Source organism: Rhinatrema bivittatum, chromosome 9 (genome assembly GCF_901001135.1).
Source record: "Rhinatrema bivittatum chromosome 9, aRhiBiv1.1, whole genome shotgun sequence".
Taxonomy (NCBI): Eukaryota; Metazoa; Chordata; class Amphibia; order Gymnophiona; family Rhinatrematidae; genus Rhinatrema; species Rhinatrema bivittatum.
Window position 1 is genome coordinate 142,095,961 of NC_042623.1, and position 14,330 is coordinate 142,110,290.

Below are 14,330 nucleotides of genomic sequence, written 5' to 3' on the forward strand. Positions count from 1 at the left end.
CATTTACTTATACATGCAGACGAGGCCCTCTTAACGCGATACCAGTTTTCAGCGATACTCAAGCGAACCTTAATTGAGATAGGAGAGAATGCAGATAACTTTTGGACAGACTCTTTCAGAATAGGAGCGGCCACTAGCAACAGAAAGAGAGATGGCGCTCTGCCGCGGTAAATTCCTCCGTCAGGCAGGATCGAGCCGGTGTATTGCAACAGGTTGATTAATTTGCTTATTTCATTGCAGAATCATGTCCTAGGTCGGTACAGATGTGGATCATGGAGCACTCATTCATGCACTGGGCGGAATAGAGGGCACAGCAGCGCAAATACAGTCTGCATCTGGGCTTGGCACATCGGGGGGTGCGCATCACTTGGATGTGAAAGTGTGGAATGCGCTGGGAGCAGGTACTGCCCACACTACGGGTCAAGAGGGATTCTTTGGCCAGATCGGACATCATTATAATACACCTGGGTGGTAACAATTTAGGGGCAATGTCATGCAGACAGCTGTTACGGCAGGTAAAGAGGGACCTACGGGAAATACAATTGGGGTTTCCGGGAGTGCTTATTTGCTGGTCCAACATAATATCATGCATTAAATTTGCAAAACAAAAGTTATAGGGGAGAGCCCAGAAGAAGTTAAACAGACAGGTCGGAGGATGGTTGGTGCGCATGGGGAGCTGTCAGATACTGCACACATGGGCTGATCAACAGTACAAAGGTTTTTACCTGCAGGACAGGGTACACCTATCTGATATAGGGTATGACCTTTTCAATAATGAAATACAGGAGGCACTTGAAAGGAACTGCACATGGGTGTAAAGGGGCCGCAGCTAAGGTTTGGTTTGGGGGGGGCACCAGGCAAGTGTAAACACAACCTGGCACTGGTGGTGGGTACCTGGGCCAATAGAGAACTATTAGACATTAGAGATGTGGTTCATTTATCGCACGAATTAGGAAATTACACAAAATTTCCTAATTCGTTGTGGTTTCTGAGTCCCCGAAACCCGAAAAGAATTTTCCCCGAATTTCGGGGAAATTTCGTTTTTCGGGTTTGCATGGAGAGAGGGGCACTTTTTTTTTTTTTAAATTAAAAACCACCCCAAACATTTAAATTAACTATAATACAACACCCCCCCTCCCCTGATCTCGATCCCTCCCCAAGACTTACGAACATCCCTGGTGGTCCAGCGGGGTCCCGGGTGCCATTTGATCCTTCGTGCCCATGTTGTGCGCTATTGCCAGGCTTGCTCAAAATGGTGCCGAATAGCCTGAACTACCATGTCACAGGGGCTACCGGCGCCATTGGTCAGCCCCTGTCACATGGCCATTGGCGCCATCTTGTGCTCCTGTCATGTGACTGGAGCTGACCAATGGCGCCGAAAGCCTCTGTGACATAGTATAGGCAAAGGCTATCGGCGCCATTTTGATTACTGGCAGCCGACAACAAAATTGCTCCTGGACCCCCAGGGATTATTGGCAAGCCTTGGGGGGGTCAGGAGGGGGCTCTTGACCCCCCCAAGGCTTGCCAATAATCCCTGGGGGTCCAGCAGGGGTCCGGGAGCGATTTCGTTGTCGGCTGCCAGTAATCAAAATGGCGCCGATAGCCTTTGCCCATACTATGTCACAGAGGCTATTGGCGCCATTGGTCAGCTCCAGCCACATGACAGGAGCACAAGATGGCGCCGATGGCCATGTGACAGGGGCTGACCAATGGCGCCGGTAGCCCCTGTGACATGGTAGTTCAGAGGCTATTCGGCAGTCGGCACCATTTTGAGCAAGCCTGGCAATAGCGCACATGGGCACAAAGGATCAATTGGCACCCGGGACCCCGCTGGACCACCAGGGATGTTCGTAAGTCTTGGGGAGGGATCGGGATGGGGGGGGTTGTATATATGTACGAAAATGCTTTTAAATGCTTGGGGTAGGTTTTTTTTTTTTAGCTTCGTTTCCTGATTCGTTTTTTGGCCCGGTTTCGGGTTTCCTCGTTTCGTTTTTCGAAAAACGAAATGAGAAAACCCAAATTGTACCACGAAGTATCTGAACCGAAAAACTGTTATGTCAATAAAAGCTGCGGCCAATTCATATCAAGATTAATGTGTAAGATGCAATTATTTCGGGATGGAAAGGGGGCAAGATGCAGAAAGGAGCCCGAGAGGCATTACAGCTCCCAGAGTCAATATTATTGCAAGGCATTTACTACACAGTAAATGCTTCATGCCTCGGCAGGCATTTAATGAGCACACATGAAATCTTGGTTATTCCCTCGGCCATATTTCTGTCTTAGTCTAATTTAATGCTTTCTTTTTCATTACCTTTTAATTTGATTAATTTTATAGTTCTATTTTATTGATGTCTATATTATGTATTATGTGATTATGTTTTATATTCTTGATATATTTTAATGAATTTTGCTATTGTACTTAAACTATGTGAACTGGTATGATGTCCCACGAATATCGGTATATAAAATAAATAAATAAGTGACCTCTTACATTTGTACCTGAGGCAACAGAGGGTGAAGTAACTTGTCCAAGGTCACAAGACATGTCTGGGGTTTTTGAACGCTAATTTCCCTGGGTCACAGCCTGCTGCTCTAACTACTAGGCTACTCCTCCATTCTGCTTTGGATTAAACACAATTACTTTAAATTGAGGCTTTTGGAAAAGCAACATCCTTAATAATTTTTGCTATGTTTTCTGAGATGTTTTGTTTCTGAGGGTTTTTGAAATTTGATTTATGTCCTTAGTTATACATTACTTAGGGCTGGATTTTCTAACACCGCAGGGATTTGTGAATCCTGGGGTAATGGGAGTTGGGGGGGGGAGGCGGAGAAGCAGGGGGTGGGTCTGCAAAAGCTGGCAGCGATTGCACCACTGTCGCTGCCGGCTTTCGCACCCAATAGCGCCATTGTGAAAGGTGGTGCTATTGGGCGCGCTATTGGCAGCGATAAGGGGTCCTACCTTTTTGCCATTAGTGAAGTTGTCGCGGAGTCCACCCCAATGCCACCACGACTCCTCCCCTTTTGTTGCAGACTCCACCCCAACTCCGCCCCGATCCCTTTAGAAAATGATCCCCATAGTGCTTCATGCTTAAGTGATTAATACATTTTAACTACATATAAAGATATTTTCTGGGTGATTTCAACCATTAGCACATTTCCTTTGAGTTTTCAGCTTCTCAAACAGTGTATTCAATTTTAAAATACCTTTCTGAATCACAATGGGATATGAAATGCGGCAATACTGAAAAGTGCTTATTAAGTGTTACACTTCACTAGTAAATACTTTTAGTGATTACTACTGTTCAATTGGATGCAATGATCAAGTATGTGTTAATTGCCTGAATAATTATAGCATCCCAGTGATGTCTTCACTGCAGAAGATCACTCCATACAAACAATTCCAATTACATCCTTTTAAGGAATAGGATTATGACATCATGAAAGCTCTATGGCTGCCATAGATATGCTTGTGTGACACTTTCACATTTGCAGGTGAGCATGATCAGAGAACTCTAGTCTGGAAATACTGCAGTGATACACCAAGTTTAATAATCTACTGCTATTAAGGATTTATTTCAACTACTAAAAAGAGTCATGTTTTGTGAATGTGCCTGCTGTACTGGAGAAAGAAGGGAGTACCGAGATGAAATAACCTGTTGTAGAAGTTTCCGTGACCTTGACTGTCTGAACTGTTTTCCCACACATGAAGCACCAATTGAATGCACATGCTATAAATGTGAATATTCACCCAAACCAGGGTGTAGAAACTGTGAATGTGAATGCATAGAAAGTCCAGAGTGTCTAGGCTGTTATTGCTTCAGACTTGTAGACCCGCTTTGTTATTGTGTCAAGGTGAAGAAACCATGTTGTCTTTGCTGTAGGAAAAATAGACTCCAAAGAAAAATGTAAGTATATTAAGAAAATTCTTCCTTTTATCCTTTTAAGGTTTATTTGTACCAATTTAGATTCCAAAGTACTTCACAGACTATTGAAAATAACGAATGACTCGTGGGATGCCAAATCTAGTCTAGTGATATATGCCCATGCTGTTGCTTGAAGCCTTGTCTGAGCCATTCAGAAATCCGTTTTGATGGAGATATTGTCCCAGTATTTCAATTTATTGACAATGTAGATTGTTTTTTAAATACAAATTAAATTTTGTAAAAATTAAATGAGAACACTCAGAGGTCAATATTCACGTAGTTTGTAAAGTTTGGGACTTAGCCAGACAAACCATAGGTTTTAAATACCTCACCATTCTGAAGAGCTCCAATTTATTCCACTGTTTAGCTGGATAAAAGTTAGCTGGATAAGTTGGTGGCATTCTGGGGCAGAGTTAAATTAACCAAACAAGTTAATCAGCTGATTCTGATATTCAAGTTAAGTAGATAACTAATTCAGCTAAGGGGATCGGATGTTTATTAAGCTTCAGTAATGGAATACTGGGTGGAATTGCAGTTTTCACATGATATTTGTTTCCATGCGATATTTGCAATTACAACATGGTGTTTGCAATTTTGCATAGTAGTTATTTTCAACAAATTTTTATGATAATGAAGAAATCATATGACTATGTTTTATTTTTGTGCAAAATAAATAACATGCCATGTTTAAACACATTTTGTATAAAACTGAATAAAATAACTGAAATTGTAACTATTTGTAGTTTGGACTTTAAAATTTCAGGAAAGTGGCTAATTTAACACATTATTTTTCTCTAAAGCTGCAGACATGCCTACCTGGTTCCAGACCTATAAAAAGTCCTTATCTCTCTGCCCATGATTCTTCTGGGAAGAATGGTTAACCAGTATAGTATTACTTTGGCACACTGAATGCTTCAGGCTGCAAACCAGCAGCAGCAAGAGGGATGGGAGGCTGAGATTAAGCCTTTGTTGCCACAGATGCAAGAGCCAGTGCAGGGGGCAAAGCAGCAACAAATGTTCAAAAAGTCAGGAAATAATTTCAAATAATAAATAAATAATAAATAATAATAATAATAAATAAATACATATAAATAATAGTGCTGCATTGCAGGGGGCAGCAGAGAGTCCACTGGGAGAAAATATTTCATCCCTGCACCACACTGCCAGGTATTCCAGAGGATGAGGTCTGTGGCCATAATGCCTTTGTATAAGGATCTCAAATCAGAGCTGAAAACTGTCACAGCCAGGTCCCAGGCCATACCAGTCCTTGTGAAATTGCTAATATCACTCTAGTTCATGGCTTCTGGCTCATTCCAAATATCAGTCAGCATCATAGGGGGAACATAAGAGCATAAGAAATTGCCATACTGGATCAGACCAAGGGTCCATAAAGCCCAGCGTCCTGCTTCAAACAGTGGTCAATCCAGTTTACAAGTACCTGGGAAGTACCCAAACACTAAGTAGATCCCATGCTATTGATGCTAGTAATAGCAGTGGCTATTCTTTAAGTCAACTTGATTAATAGCACTTATCCAAACCTTTTTTAAAACCACTACTGCACTAACCACATCCTCTGGCAACAAATTCCAGAGCTTAATTGTGTGTTGAGTGAAAAAGAATTTTCTCCAATTAGTTTTAAATGTGCTACTTGCTAACTTTATAGAGTGCCCTCCTAGTCGTCCTATTATCTGAAAGAGTAAATAACCAATTCATATTTCCCCATTCTAGAACTCTCATGATTTTAAAGACCTCTATCATATCCTACCTCAGCCATCTCTTCTCCAAACTGAACATCCCTATCCTCTTTAGCTTTCCTCATAGGGGAGCTGTTCCCCTATGGGGAATATATCAAGTCACCTTTTCAAGATGTTGCATCAGTTACTGTGAGCTTTGTGCAGCTGGGTTCACATGTACATCAGCTTCCCAACACAGATGTAAGAATGACAGGCCGTGAAGAGGCATTTCCATGTCATGGCATAGCCATGGATTGCACCTATGTAATCCTTATCACTTCTTGTCGTAATGAAGAATCCTATCACAACTATAAGCTTTTGGACTACATCAATGTGCATGTGGTGTGCGATGCACACTTGCACATCCTCAATATGGTGCTCAGGCATCTTTGATTCACCCATTATTTCTATAACCTCTGACAATCTACACTTCTCCAGCAGTTTGAAGATGAGCGTTATGGCAATGGATGGCTACTGGGTAAGTACCTTACAAGTTTCTTTCACCAAAATTTGTATTTCCTGTCTATATGCCAGGAAGAAATGTGCATATCAAGGCACAGCATACCTACCATGTATTCTGTGCCAAGAATGTGTTCATGCATTATATGGGCTCATCTTGTAGGCCACTGATATACTATATGTAAGCGGGTGGCAAGGCTGCATGTTTCTGTTACATAGGCATGATGGCTTATGCTGTCACCCTACATTGATGGTGAAGAGTGGAGGGGCAGAAGGAGGCAACAAATCTGGGCTACCTATTGTTTGGAGGTAGCTTTTAAATTGCAACCCTTGATTATCCCACTTACTGCCTTATTGACATGAACCATTTTCATTATAAATATCTTTTGCTCTGGATGGCCCGCTCTGGATGGCCCGTGCCATTTTTAAAGATGGCGCCAGCCATCCAGTGCTCCCTCCATGTGACAGGGGCCGACCAATGGCACGGATACCCTGTCACATGGTAAGGGCAAAGGCCATCGGCGCCATTTTTATTAGTGGCAGCCGATGGCCCGAGAGCGGGAGATCGCTCCTGGGACCCCCACTGGACCACCAGGTACCTGTAAAATATTTTTTGAGGGGGTCGGGAGGGTGGGGGAAGCAAAGGGATTTGTTTTAAAGGGTCAGGGTGGGTTTAGGGATTATTTTTCTGTGCCGTTTTTCCCGCCCTCCCCCAAAACGATAAGAGAACCCCACCGATCAATATCGTGGGGTTTTCCTATCGTTTCGGGGGAGACCCCGATTACAGACGATTTTGAAAATATCGATGATATTTTCAATCGTCCGAAGCCCGATTCACATCCCTACTGTATATTTATCTTGATTAAATATTAAGCTCTATAGGAGCCTGTACCATGTAGCCCCTCTGCTGACCCTACTGCCTCTATCTATCCAGTGAGTTGTAGATGCTGAACTGCCTCATTAACTGACTTGGCCATACCAACTTCTCTCCCACAGCCCAGTTGGACTCCTAAGACCTGCCCACCTTCAACAGCATCAAGGGCACTGGGCTGAAAGGAAAAGCGCAGATGCCAAAGGCATCCAGGAGCCTGCACCATCTAGCCTTTCTGCTGACCCTGTTGCCTCTATCCATCCATCGAGCTGCTGACACAGAACTCCCTTATTATCTGCCTCGGCTGGACCAACTTCTATCCTGCAGCTCAGTGGAACTACTAAGACCCTGCTCACTTGCAACAAAATCAAGGGCACCATGCTGAAAGAGAGCGCAGATGCTGATTGTGCTGCTTGCTGTCTGGTTCATGCCTTTCTCATGCATAGGAGTACACAAAAGGAGCTTGCCCTTTCATGCGCATCTTGAGGAGCTGATAGCATACATCTCTTCAAATAAAGAAAAGGTCAGAAAATTTACTTATTCTACTTTAATTTTGGTGGTAAGCTCCATTGATATAGAAACTGAAAACTCATCCACTTTTTATGGGGGTATGGGACCCTATGATTCTTTGTCACACAGACAAACACTGACTAAAGGGAGAATTATTTCCAACCTGATATCAGTGAAATAAGCTTTTCCATCTTTATTATCATCTAGCCTGATGATCACAATCCTATATTGATTGCCTAATCCATAACCAAAATTATACCAATTATCCATGACTTACTAATGAACAAAACACCCTCTGTTTTATTCCTCACTGAAACATGTCTCACTGATATACATAAGAGCATGCCATACTGGGTCAGACCAACGGTCCATCAAGCCCAGCATCCTGGTTCCAATAATGGCAAATCCAAGCCATAAGAGCCTGGCAAGTACCCAAAAACTAAGTCTATTCCATGTTACTGTTGCTAGTAATAGCAGTGGCTATTTTCTAAGTCAACTTAATTAATAGTAGGTAATGGACTTCTCCTCCAAGAACTTATCCAATCCTTTTTTAAACACAGGTAAACTAACTGCACTAACCACATCCTCTGGCAACAAATTCCAGAGTTTAATCGTGCTTTGAGTGAAAAAGAACTTTCTCCGATTAGTTTTAAATGTGCCACAATACATCTTCTAAAAAACCAGATCGCTCCACCATAATACAGTTTTATGACAACCTAGATTGAATAAAAGAGGAAGAGGTTTAATGGTGATATTCATAAAAGAACTGGAACACATTGAAAATATCCATAGCTTCTCCATTCAAAATGTTGATATTAACTTCTCACAATAAATCTTTGTGTTGCATATCACCCTCCAGGCATACTATCACATAATACTTCACCATTAATAGAATTATTAGCTTCTACTTCCATTAACCAATATTCTACATAAACCCTTGGTGACTTCAGTCTTTACTTACATCAGTACCTGTTGTCAAATCCAAGTGAAATTTTCAAAGGAATTATGAATGCAATGGGATTGAAACAATTTATCCATAGACCAACACACAGATCAGGACATATACTAGACCTAGTTTTTGCTAACCCACAATTCATTCATATTAAAGATTCAGAAAACAAAATAGATTCTGTCCCTTGATCCAATCATAAACTAATATTCTTCAATGCTACTTTCACAACCAACCAAATAGCTGTGATAGCATAAAACCATTGTTTAAATGTAGTTGAATTGATCCTGGCACTTTAAAAGTATAATTGGTCAAAGACCTAGAGCACACGAGATATGAAAATGTTTCAAGTGCAATTACAGACTGGAATGACATCATACTAAGAGAAGCTCCACTAAAATCTATATTCTGGTCTCAGACTATTAAGAAGATAAGAAATTGCCATACTGTCCTGGGTCAGACCAAAGGTCCATGAAGCCCAGCATCCTGTAGGGGTGTGCATTCGTTTTGAACGCATATGTAAAATGCAACTTTTTTTTTTTTAACTTAAAAAAGTGATGAGGCGCAACGATCGCGATTTCCAACTTATTCAATGTTGAATAAGTTGGAAATCGCGATCGTTGATCCTAAATAAACACTTAAATCCCCCACCCTCCTGACCCCCCCAAGACTTACCAAAACTCCCTGGTGGTCCACCGCGGTTCCGCTCCCGGACCCCTCTTTGGACCCATCCGGGACTTTTGGCCAGCTTGGGGGGTCAGGAGGCCCCCCCAAGCTGGCCAAAAGTTCCGGTTGGGTCCAACGAGGGGTCCGGGAGCGGAACCGCGGTGGACCACGTGATGTCTGCGTCACTCTGACGTGACGCGGACGTCACGTGCTCCTCGCAAAGGAATACAGGAATGGCTTCCTGACTCCCCGCTGGACCACCAGGGAGTTTTGGTAAGTCTTGGGGGGGGGATTAAGGAGGGTGAGGGGTTTAAATTTTTATTTAGGGAACCGGTGCACGTATGGACATAGCCTCAACTTATGGAATTCTATATATGTCCATATTGGCCGAAATTGACCCTCACCTTTGACTTATGAACATAAACGTTTTGTCTGCACATCCATAGCATCCTGTGTCCAATAGTGCTAATCCAGGCTACAAGTACCTGGCAAGTACCCAACACTAAGTATCCACTGCTATTACTGATGCCAGTAATAGAAGTGTCTATTCTCTAAGACAACTTTATTAATAGCTGTTAATGGACTTCTCCTCCATGAACTTATCCATCCCCTTTATCATTTTGGTCGCCTTTCTCCATCGTGACTATATCTTTTTTGAGATGCGGTGACCAGAATTGTACACAGTGCTCAAGGTTCGGTCTCACCATCAAGCAATACAGAGGCATTATGACATTTTCTGTTTTATTCACCAGTCCCTTCCTAATAATTCCTAACATTCTGTTTGCTTTTTTGATTGCTGCAGCACACTGAGCTGACGATTTCAATGTATTATCTGCTATGATGACTAGATCTTCTTCTTAGGTGGAAGCTCCTAATATGGAACCTAACATTGTGTAACTGCAGCATGGATTATTTTTCCCTATATGCATCACCTTGCACTTGTTCATAAAATTTCATCTGCCATTTTGATGGCCAATCTTCCAGTCTTGCAAGGTCCTCCTGTAATTTATCACAATCCACTTGTGATTTAACTGAATAATTTTGTATCAGCTGCAAATTTGATTACCTCACTCGTATTCCTTTTCAGATCATTTATAAATATATTGAAAAGAACCGGTCCAAGTACAGATCCCTGAGGCACTTCACAGAGATATAATAGATCACTAGGATATACAATGAAATTAAAACAAGAAAAACAAAATCTATGCTGACTTGAATGGCAATAGAGGAATAACAAATCTGTGAAATGTTACAATATTATCAAAACATTGAATAACCCTAACAACTAACATGATATCAGAATATACCACTATGTCCCATCCGGTCTTGTATTAGGATGTGGAGACGGTTCATTGATGATATCTTTCTTTTGCAGACTGGTGGGAAGAAATGGTTTGCTATATTAATGATGTAGTTAAAACAATGTGATTTGAGTTAACAGTTTCCTACTACCATCAGCACTACAGGTTTGCTGTATTTTGAATATTTATATTGAAATTAATCAAGGCAGGTTTGAGTTCTCTATCCATGAAAAATCGACAGATAGAAATAGTTTTGGCATATCACAGTTGCCATCCTAGAAGTCTATGAGATAACTTATCTAATGGTCAATTTTTATGGTTATAGAGGCTGTGTTCTTCCACTACAGAATTTAAAAAACACACAACAGACATGAGCGATACATTTGCAGTGAGAAGTTATTCATAGTCAGTAGTACAGAAGGCTTACAAAAGAGCTAGGTGACCAAATCGTGAAATGTTATTACAACCTAAATCACAACCAGTGAAATCTGGATTTGTGTGTGACTTGCCCTTTTCGCCTCAGATTTTTTTACATCCAACACATTATAAGGAAACACTGGCAAATATTACAACTAAATTCAATTTTCAGTGAATTGCCGATGTTTTTGTTTAGTAGAGGTTGCAATATTAGAGATGTGGTTGTAGAGTCATAATTAAAAGACAGAGAATCATCTATTAAGCAGGAGCTAGATAGAAAAAGTCATTTTGTTTGTGTCCATTATTACATTTGTTCACAAAGTTTTGCAGGTGAAAAATTACCCTTTGATGAGGGAAAGAGGCAAGATGGCGGGGTAATGCAGATGCGATCCCCACTGGCTCTTTGAATTTGCTCATTGCTTTTCTTCATGAGAATACCTTCGAAAAGGAAAGGAAGGATGAGAGTGTATCCCTCCATGACCTCACTTCCTCCAAGCCAGCAAACTATTTCTGACTTCATGTCGACCATGCCACATGGGCTTTGAGCACCATTGATGAAGCAGAGAGAAGAGCTTTGTTTTCTCCTGGAAAAGTGTCACTCAACCCACCAGATAACTTTACACAATTGCTGCCCATTCTGCATGAAGATGCCATAGTTTCTGGGACGCATGTTGATCACCACATCAGAGGCACCCTTACGGAGGGAGCAGCCGGCACCATTCTTGCTCCAGAGATGGTGTCTGCCTCCTTGTGGGAATCTGTTATCAAGGTGACTAGCAGTGAAGACAACTCTGCTCAGAATGTAGTCTCTGTGGAACAATGAACTTTGACCCAGGTTCTAATACAGGCTGAGTCTTCCTTCGTTCTGGCCTTTTTAATACCATATAAACTGACTGATATGACTCTCAATGCCCTCTGGCACCTGATGGCCAATCTATCCAATTCTGTGATGGAGCATTCACACAGGGTTGAGACCATTTTCCAGAGGTCAGACTGTATAGATCAAGATCACCAGCATATTCTTTCGGAACATTCCAGGATGCTTCAATCTTTGGGGAAGGAAGTACAAGAAATCTAGGCACTAAACACTGCAATCATACGAGAGTGAGATTTCCTTAGTAGGAGAATGGAGAATGGAGAAAATAGCCTTAGACTTTTAAATCTAAGACTAACTAAGTTTTCCAAAGTTAAGAGGTAATTACCCCACGTCGCTTTGAAGAAATACTTGATGGAAGTTCTAAAGCTCTCTTTAGACCAGATTCCAGCATTTAATAAAGTTTATTTCTTCCCTTATAAATCCTGTACTGGTCAATCAGGTCTGCCTCAAACCTGTGTGCGGATATGGGGAATTTATTTGCTTTTCTGGAGATGTATAATATTGAGATCACTGAGAGAACAACTATAATTGTTATTTTTTTATGGGCTTGTGATTTAAGCTCAGTGATGTAGAGTTACTTTCAAAACATAAATGTTACTTTTCGTGGTGTGTTAGTTAGAATCTATCCTGATCTGGCTAAGGCCACTCAGGAAAGAAGGGAGACTTTTCTTAATATGAGACAAGAAATTCAGGCATTAGAGCCTCTTTTCTTTTAAGATATCTATGTAAATGTTTGATCAAATTGAATGTGAACAGTTTTATTCTCTTTGCTCTAGATTACCCTTTAACAACATCTATACATTTTGCAATTTACAATACATTGGTAAGACCCAACAAATTATGTAAACCCGTATGATTGAGCATAGAAGTGCAATTTTGTGTTGTAAGTTACATGCAACGTTGGTTGAGCATTGTATGGTGAAACAGCATAGTATTGAGCACTTCATCTTCTCTGTTTTGGATAAGCCCATAATTCCTGCTCGAGGTGGTGATTATGACTTGATGTTGAAACATGGAGCATAGCAATGGATATACAAATTAAAAACTGTTTAACCACAGGGATTAAATAAATTGATTGACATTCCTGTTAGACATTGATTGTGGTTATTTTCACAATGTGGTATGAATTCCTTTAAGATTGTGATGTCAGTGTGAATGGTTGCTGATTAGATGAGTCATCTAGGAATAGAGTTTGTTAGTATCCATGTTTTAGTAGCCGCCATATTTTAAATGTGGGAAGGAGTTAGTATGAAGGCAGGAGGTGAATACATATGAAAAAAAAAAATCTGAAATCTGAAATATCTATTTGTTTTTTAATATATGGTTGGTTTGTGAAAACATCTGTGAGAATGTTTTCCCTTAATGGTATGCTTTTTTGTTTGTTTTAGAGTAGATTTGACCCCTGAGGAAGATGAGTGATCCTGACAAAACATGGGCCTATGTCAGGCATGCCAAGATGTTTATTGAAGAACCAGTTGGTTGTTTAAGAATGGTTGAATGGAAAATAGTTTATGACTAATGTTAAAGATAGGTACACTTGTTTGCCAAATGGGGACTTTTTAAAAGGTATTTACAAAGGGGTAGATTTTCAGACGAGCGCGAATAGCCTACTTTTGTTTGCGCTCCAGGCGCAAACAAAAGTACGCTGGATTTTAGTAGATACGCGCGTAGTCGCGCGTATCGGCTAAAATCCTGGATCGGCGCGCGCAAGGCTATCGATTTCGTATAGCCTGCGCGCGCCGAGCCGCGCAGCCTACCCCCGTTCCCTCCTAGGCCGCTCCGAAATCGGAGCGGCCTAGAAGGGAACTTTCCTTTGCCCTCCCCTCACCTTCCCCTCCCTTCCCCTACCTAACCCACCCGCCCGGCCCTGTCTAAACCCCCATCCTACCTTTGTCGGGGGATTTACGCCTCCCGGAGGAAGGCGTAAATCCCCGCGCGCGAGCGGGACTCCTGTGCGCCGGGCCGCGACCTGGGGGCGGGTACGGAGGGCGCGGCCACGCCCCCGGGCCGTAGCCACGCCCCCGTACCCGCCCCCAAAACGCTGCCGACACGCCCCCGAAACGCCGCGACGACCGGGCCCGCCCCCCGACACGCCCCCCTCCGAGAACCCCGGGACTTACGCGAGTCCCGGGGCTCTGCGCGCGCCGGGAGGCCTATGTAAAATAGGCTTCCCGGCGCGCAGGGCCCTGCTCGCGTAAATCCGCCCGGTTTTGGGCGGATTTACGCGAGCAGGGCTCTGAAAATCCGCCCCAAAATGTATTACTTCAGCGAACTAGTAAATGATAATACTTTGACTACATTTATTTGAAAATTCCTGTAGCCCATTGTGAGGCAAGAGGCATCAGATCAATAAGTTACAGCTCCTTTATATTATGATACCACATTCATTGTTAGGGTTATTCAATTGTTTTGATTAAAATTGTAATATTTTGAACCTCTGTTTTTGTTTTTTGTGTGCCAATATTGGAGGTGTTTTGCTGCATGATCTTTTGAAATAACAAATCTACCATCTATAAAACCCAACTAGAACTGTATCACAAGGCAACACATTTGCAAAAGAAACAATATTTCTCTAATAAAATGTATGAAACCGGTGTTTACGTTTGGCGGCTTATGTGAAGATT

General features: G+C 42.0%; 1 protein-coding gene across 1 annotated transcript in view; it reads left to right on the forward strand.

Moving 5' to 3' along the window:
- The first annotated feature begins 3,511 nt into the window (after positions 1-3,511).
- The window catches only part of TRIM42 (tripartite motif containing 42), a 138,962-nt gene continuing 128,143 nt past the window's right edge, over positions 3,512-14,330 (forward strand). The window contains exon 1 of the mRNA XM_029617225.1: positions 3,512-3,905. Coding sequence (XP_029473085.1) covers positions 3,595-3,905 — 311 coding nt within the window. The 5' untranslated portion in view covers positions 3,512-3,594. The remainder of the gene's footprint in view (positions 3,906-14,330) is intronic.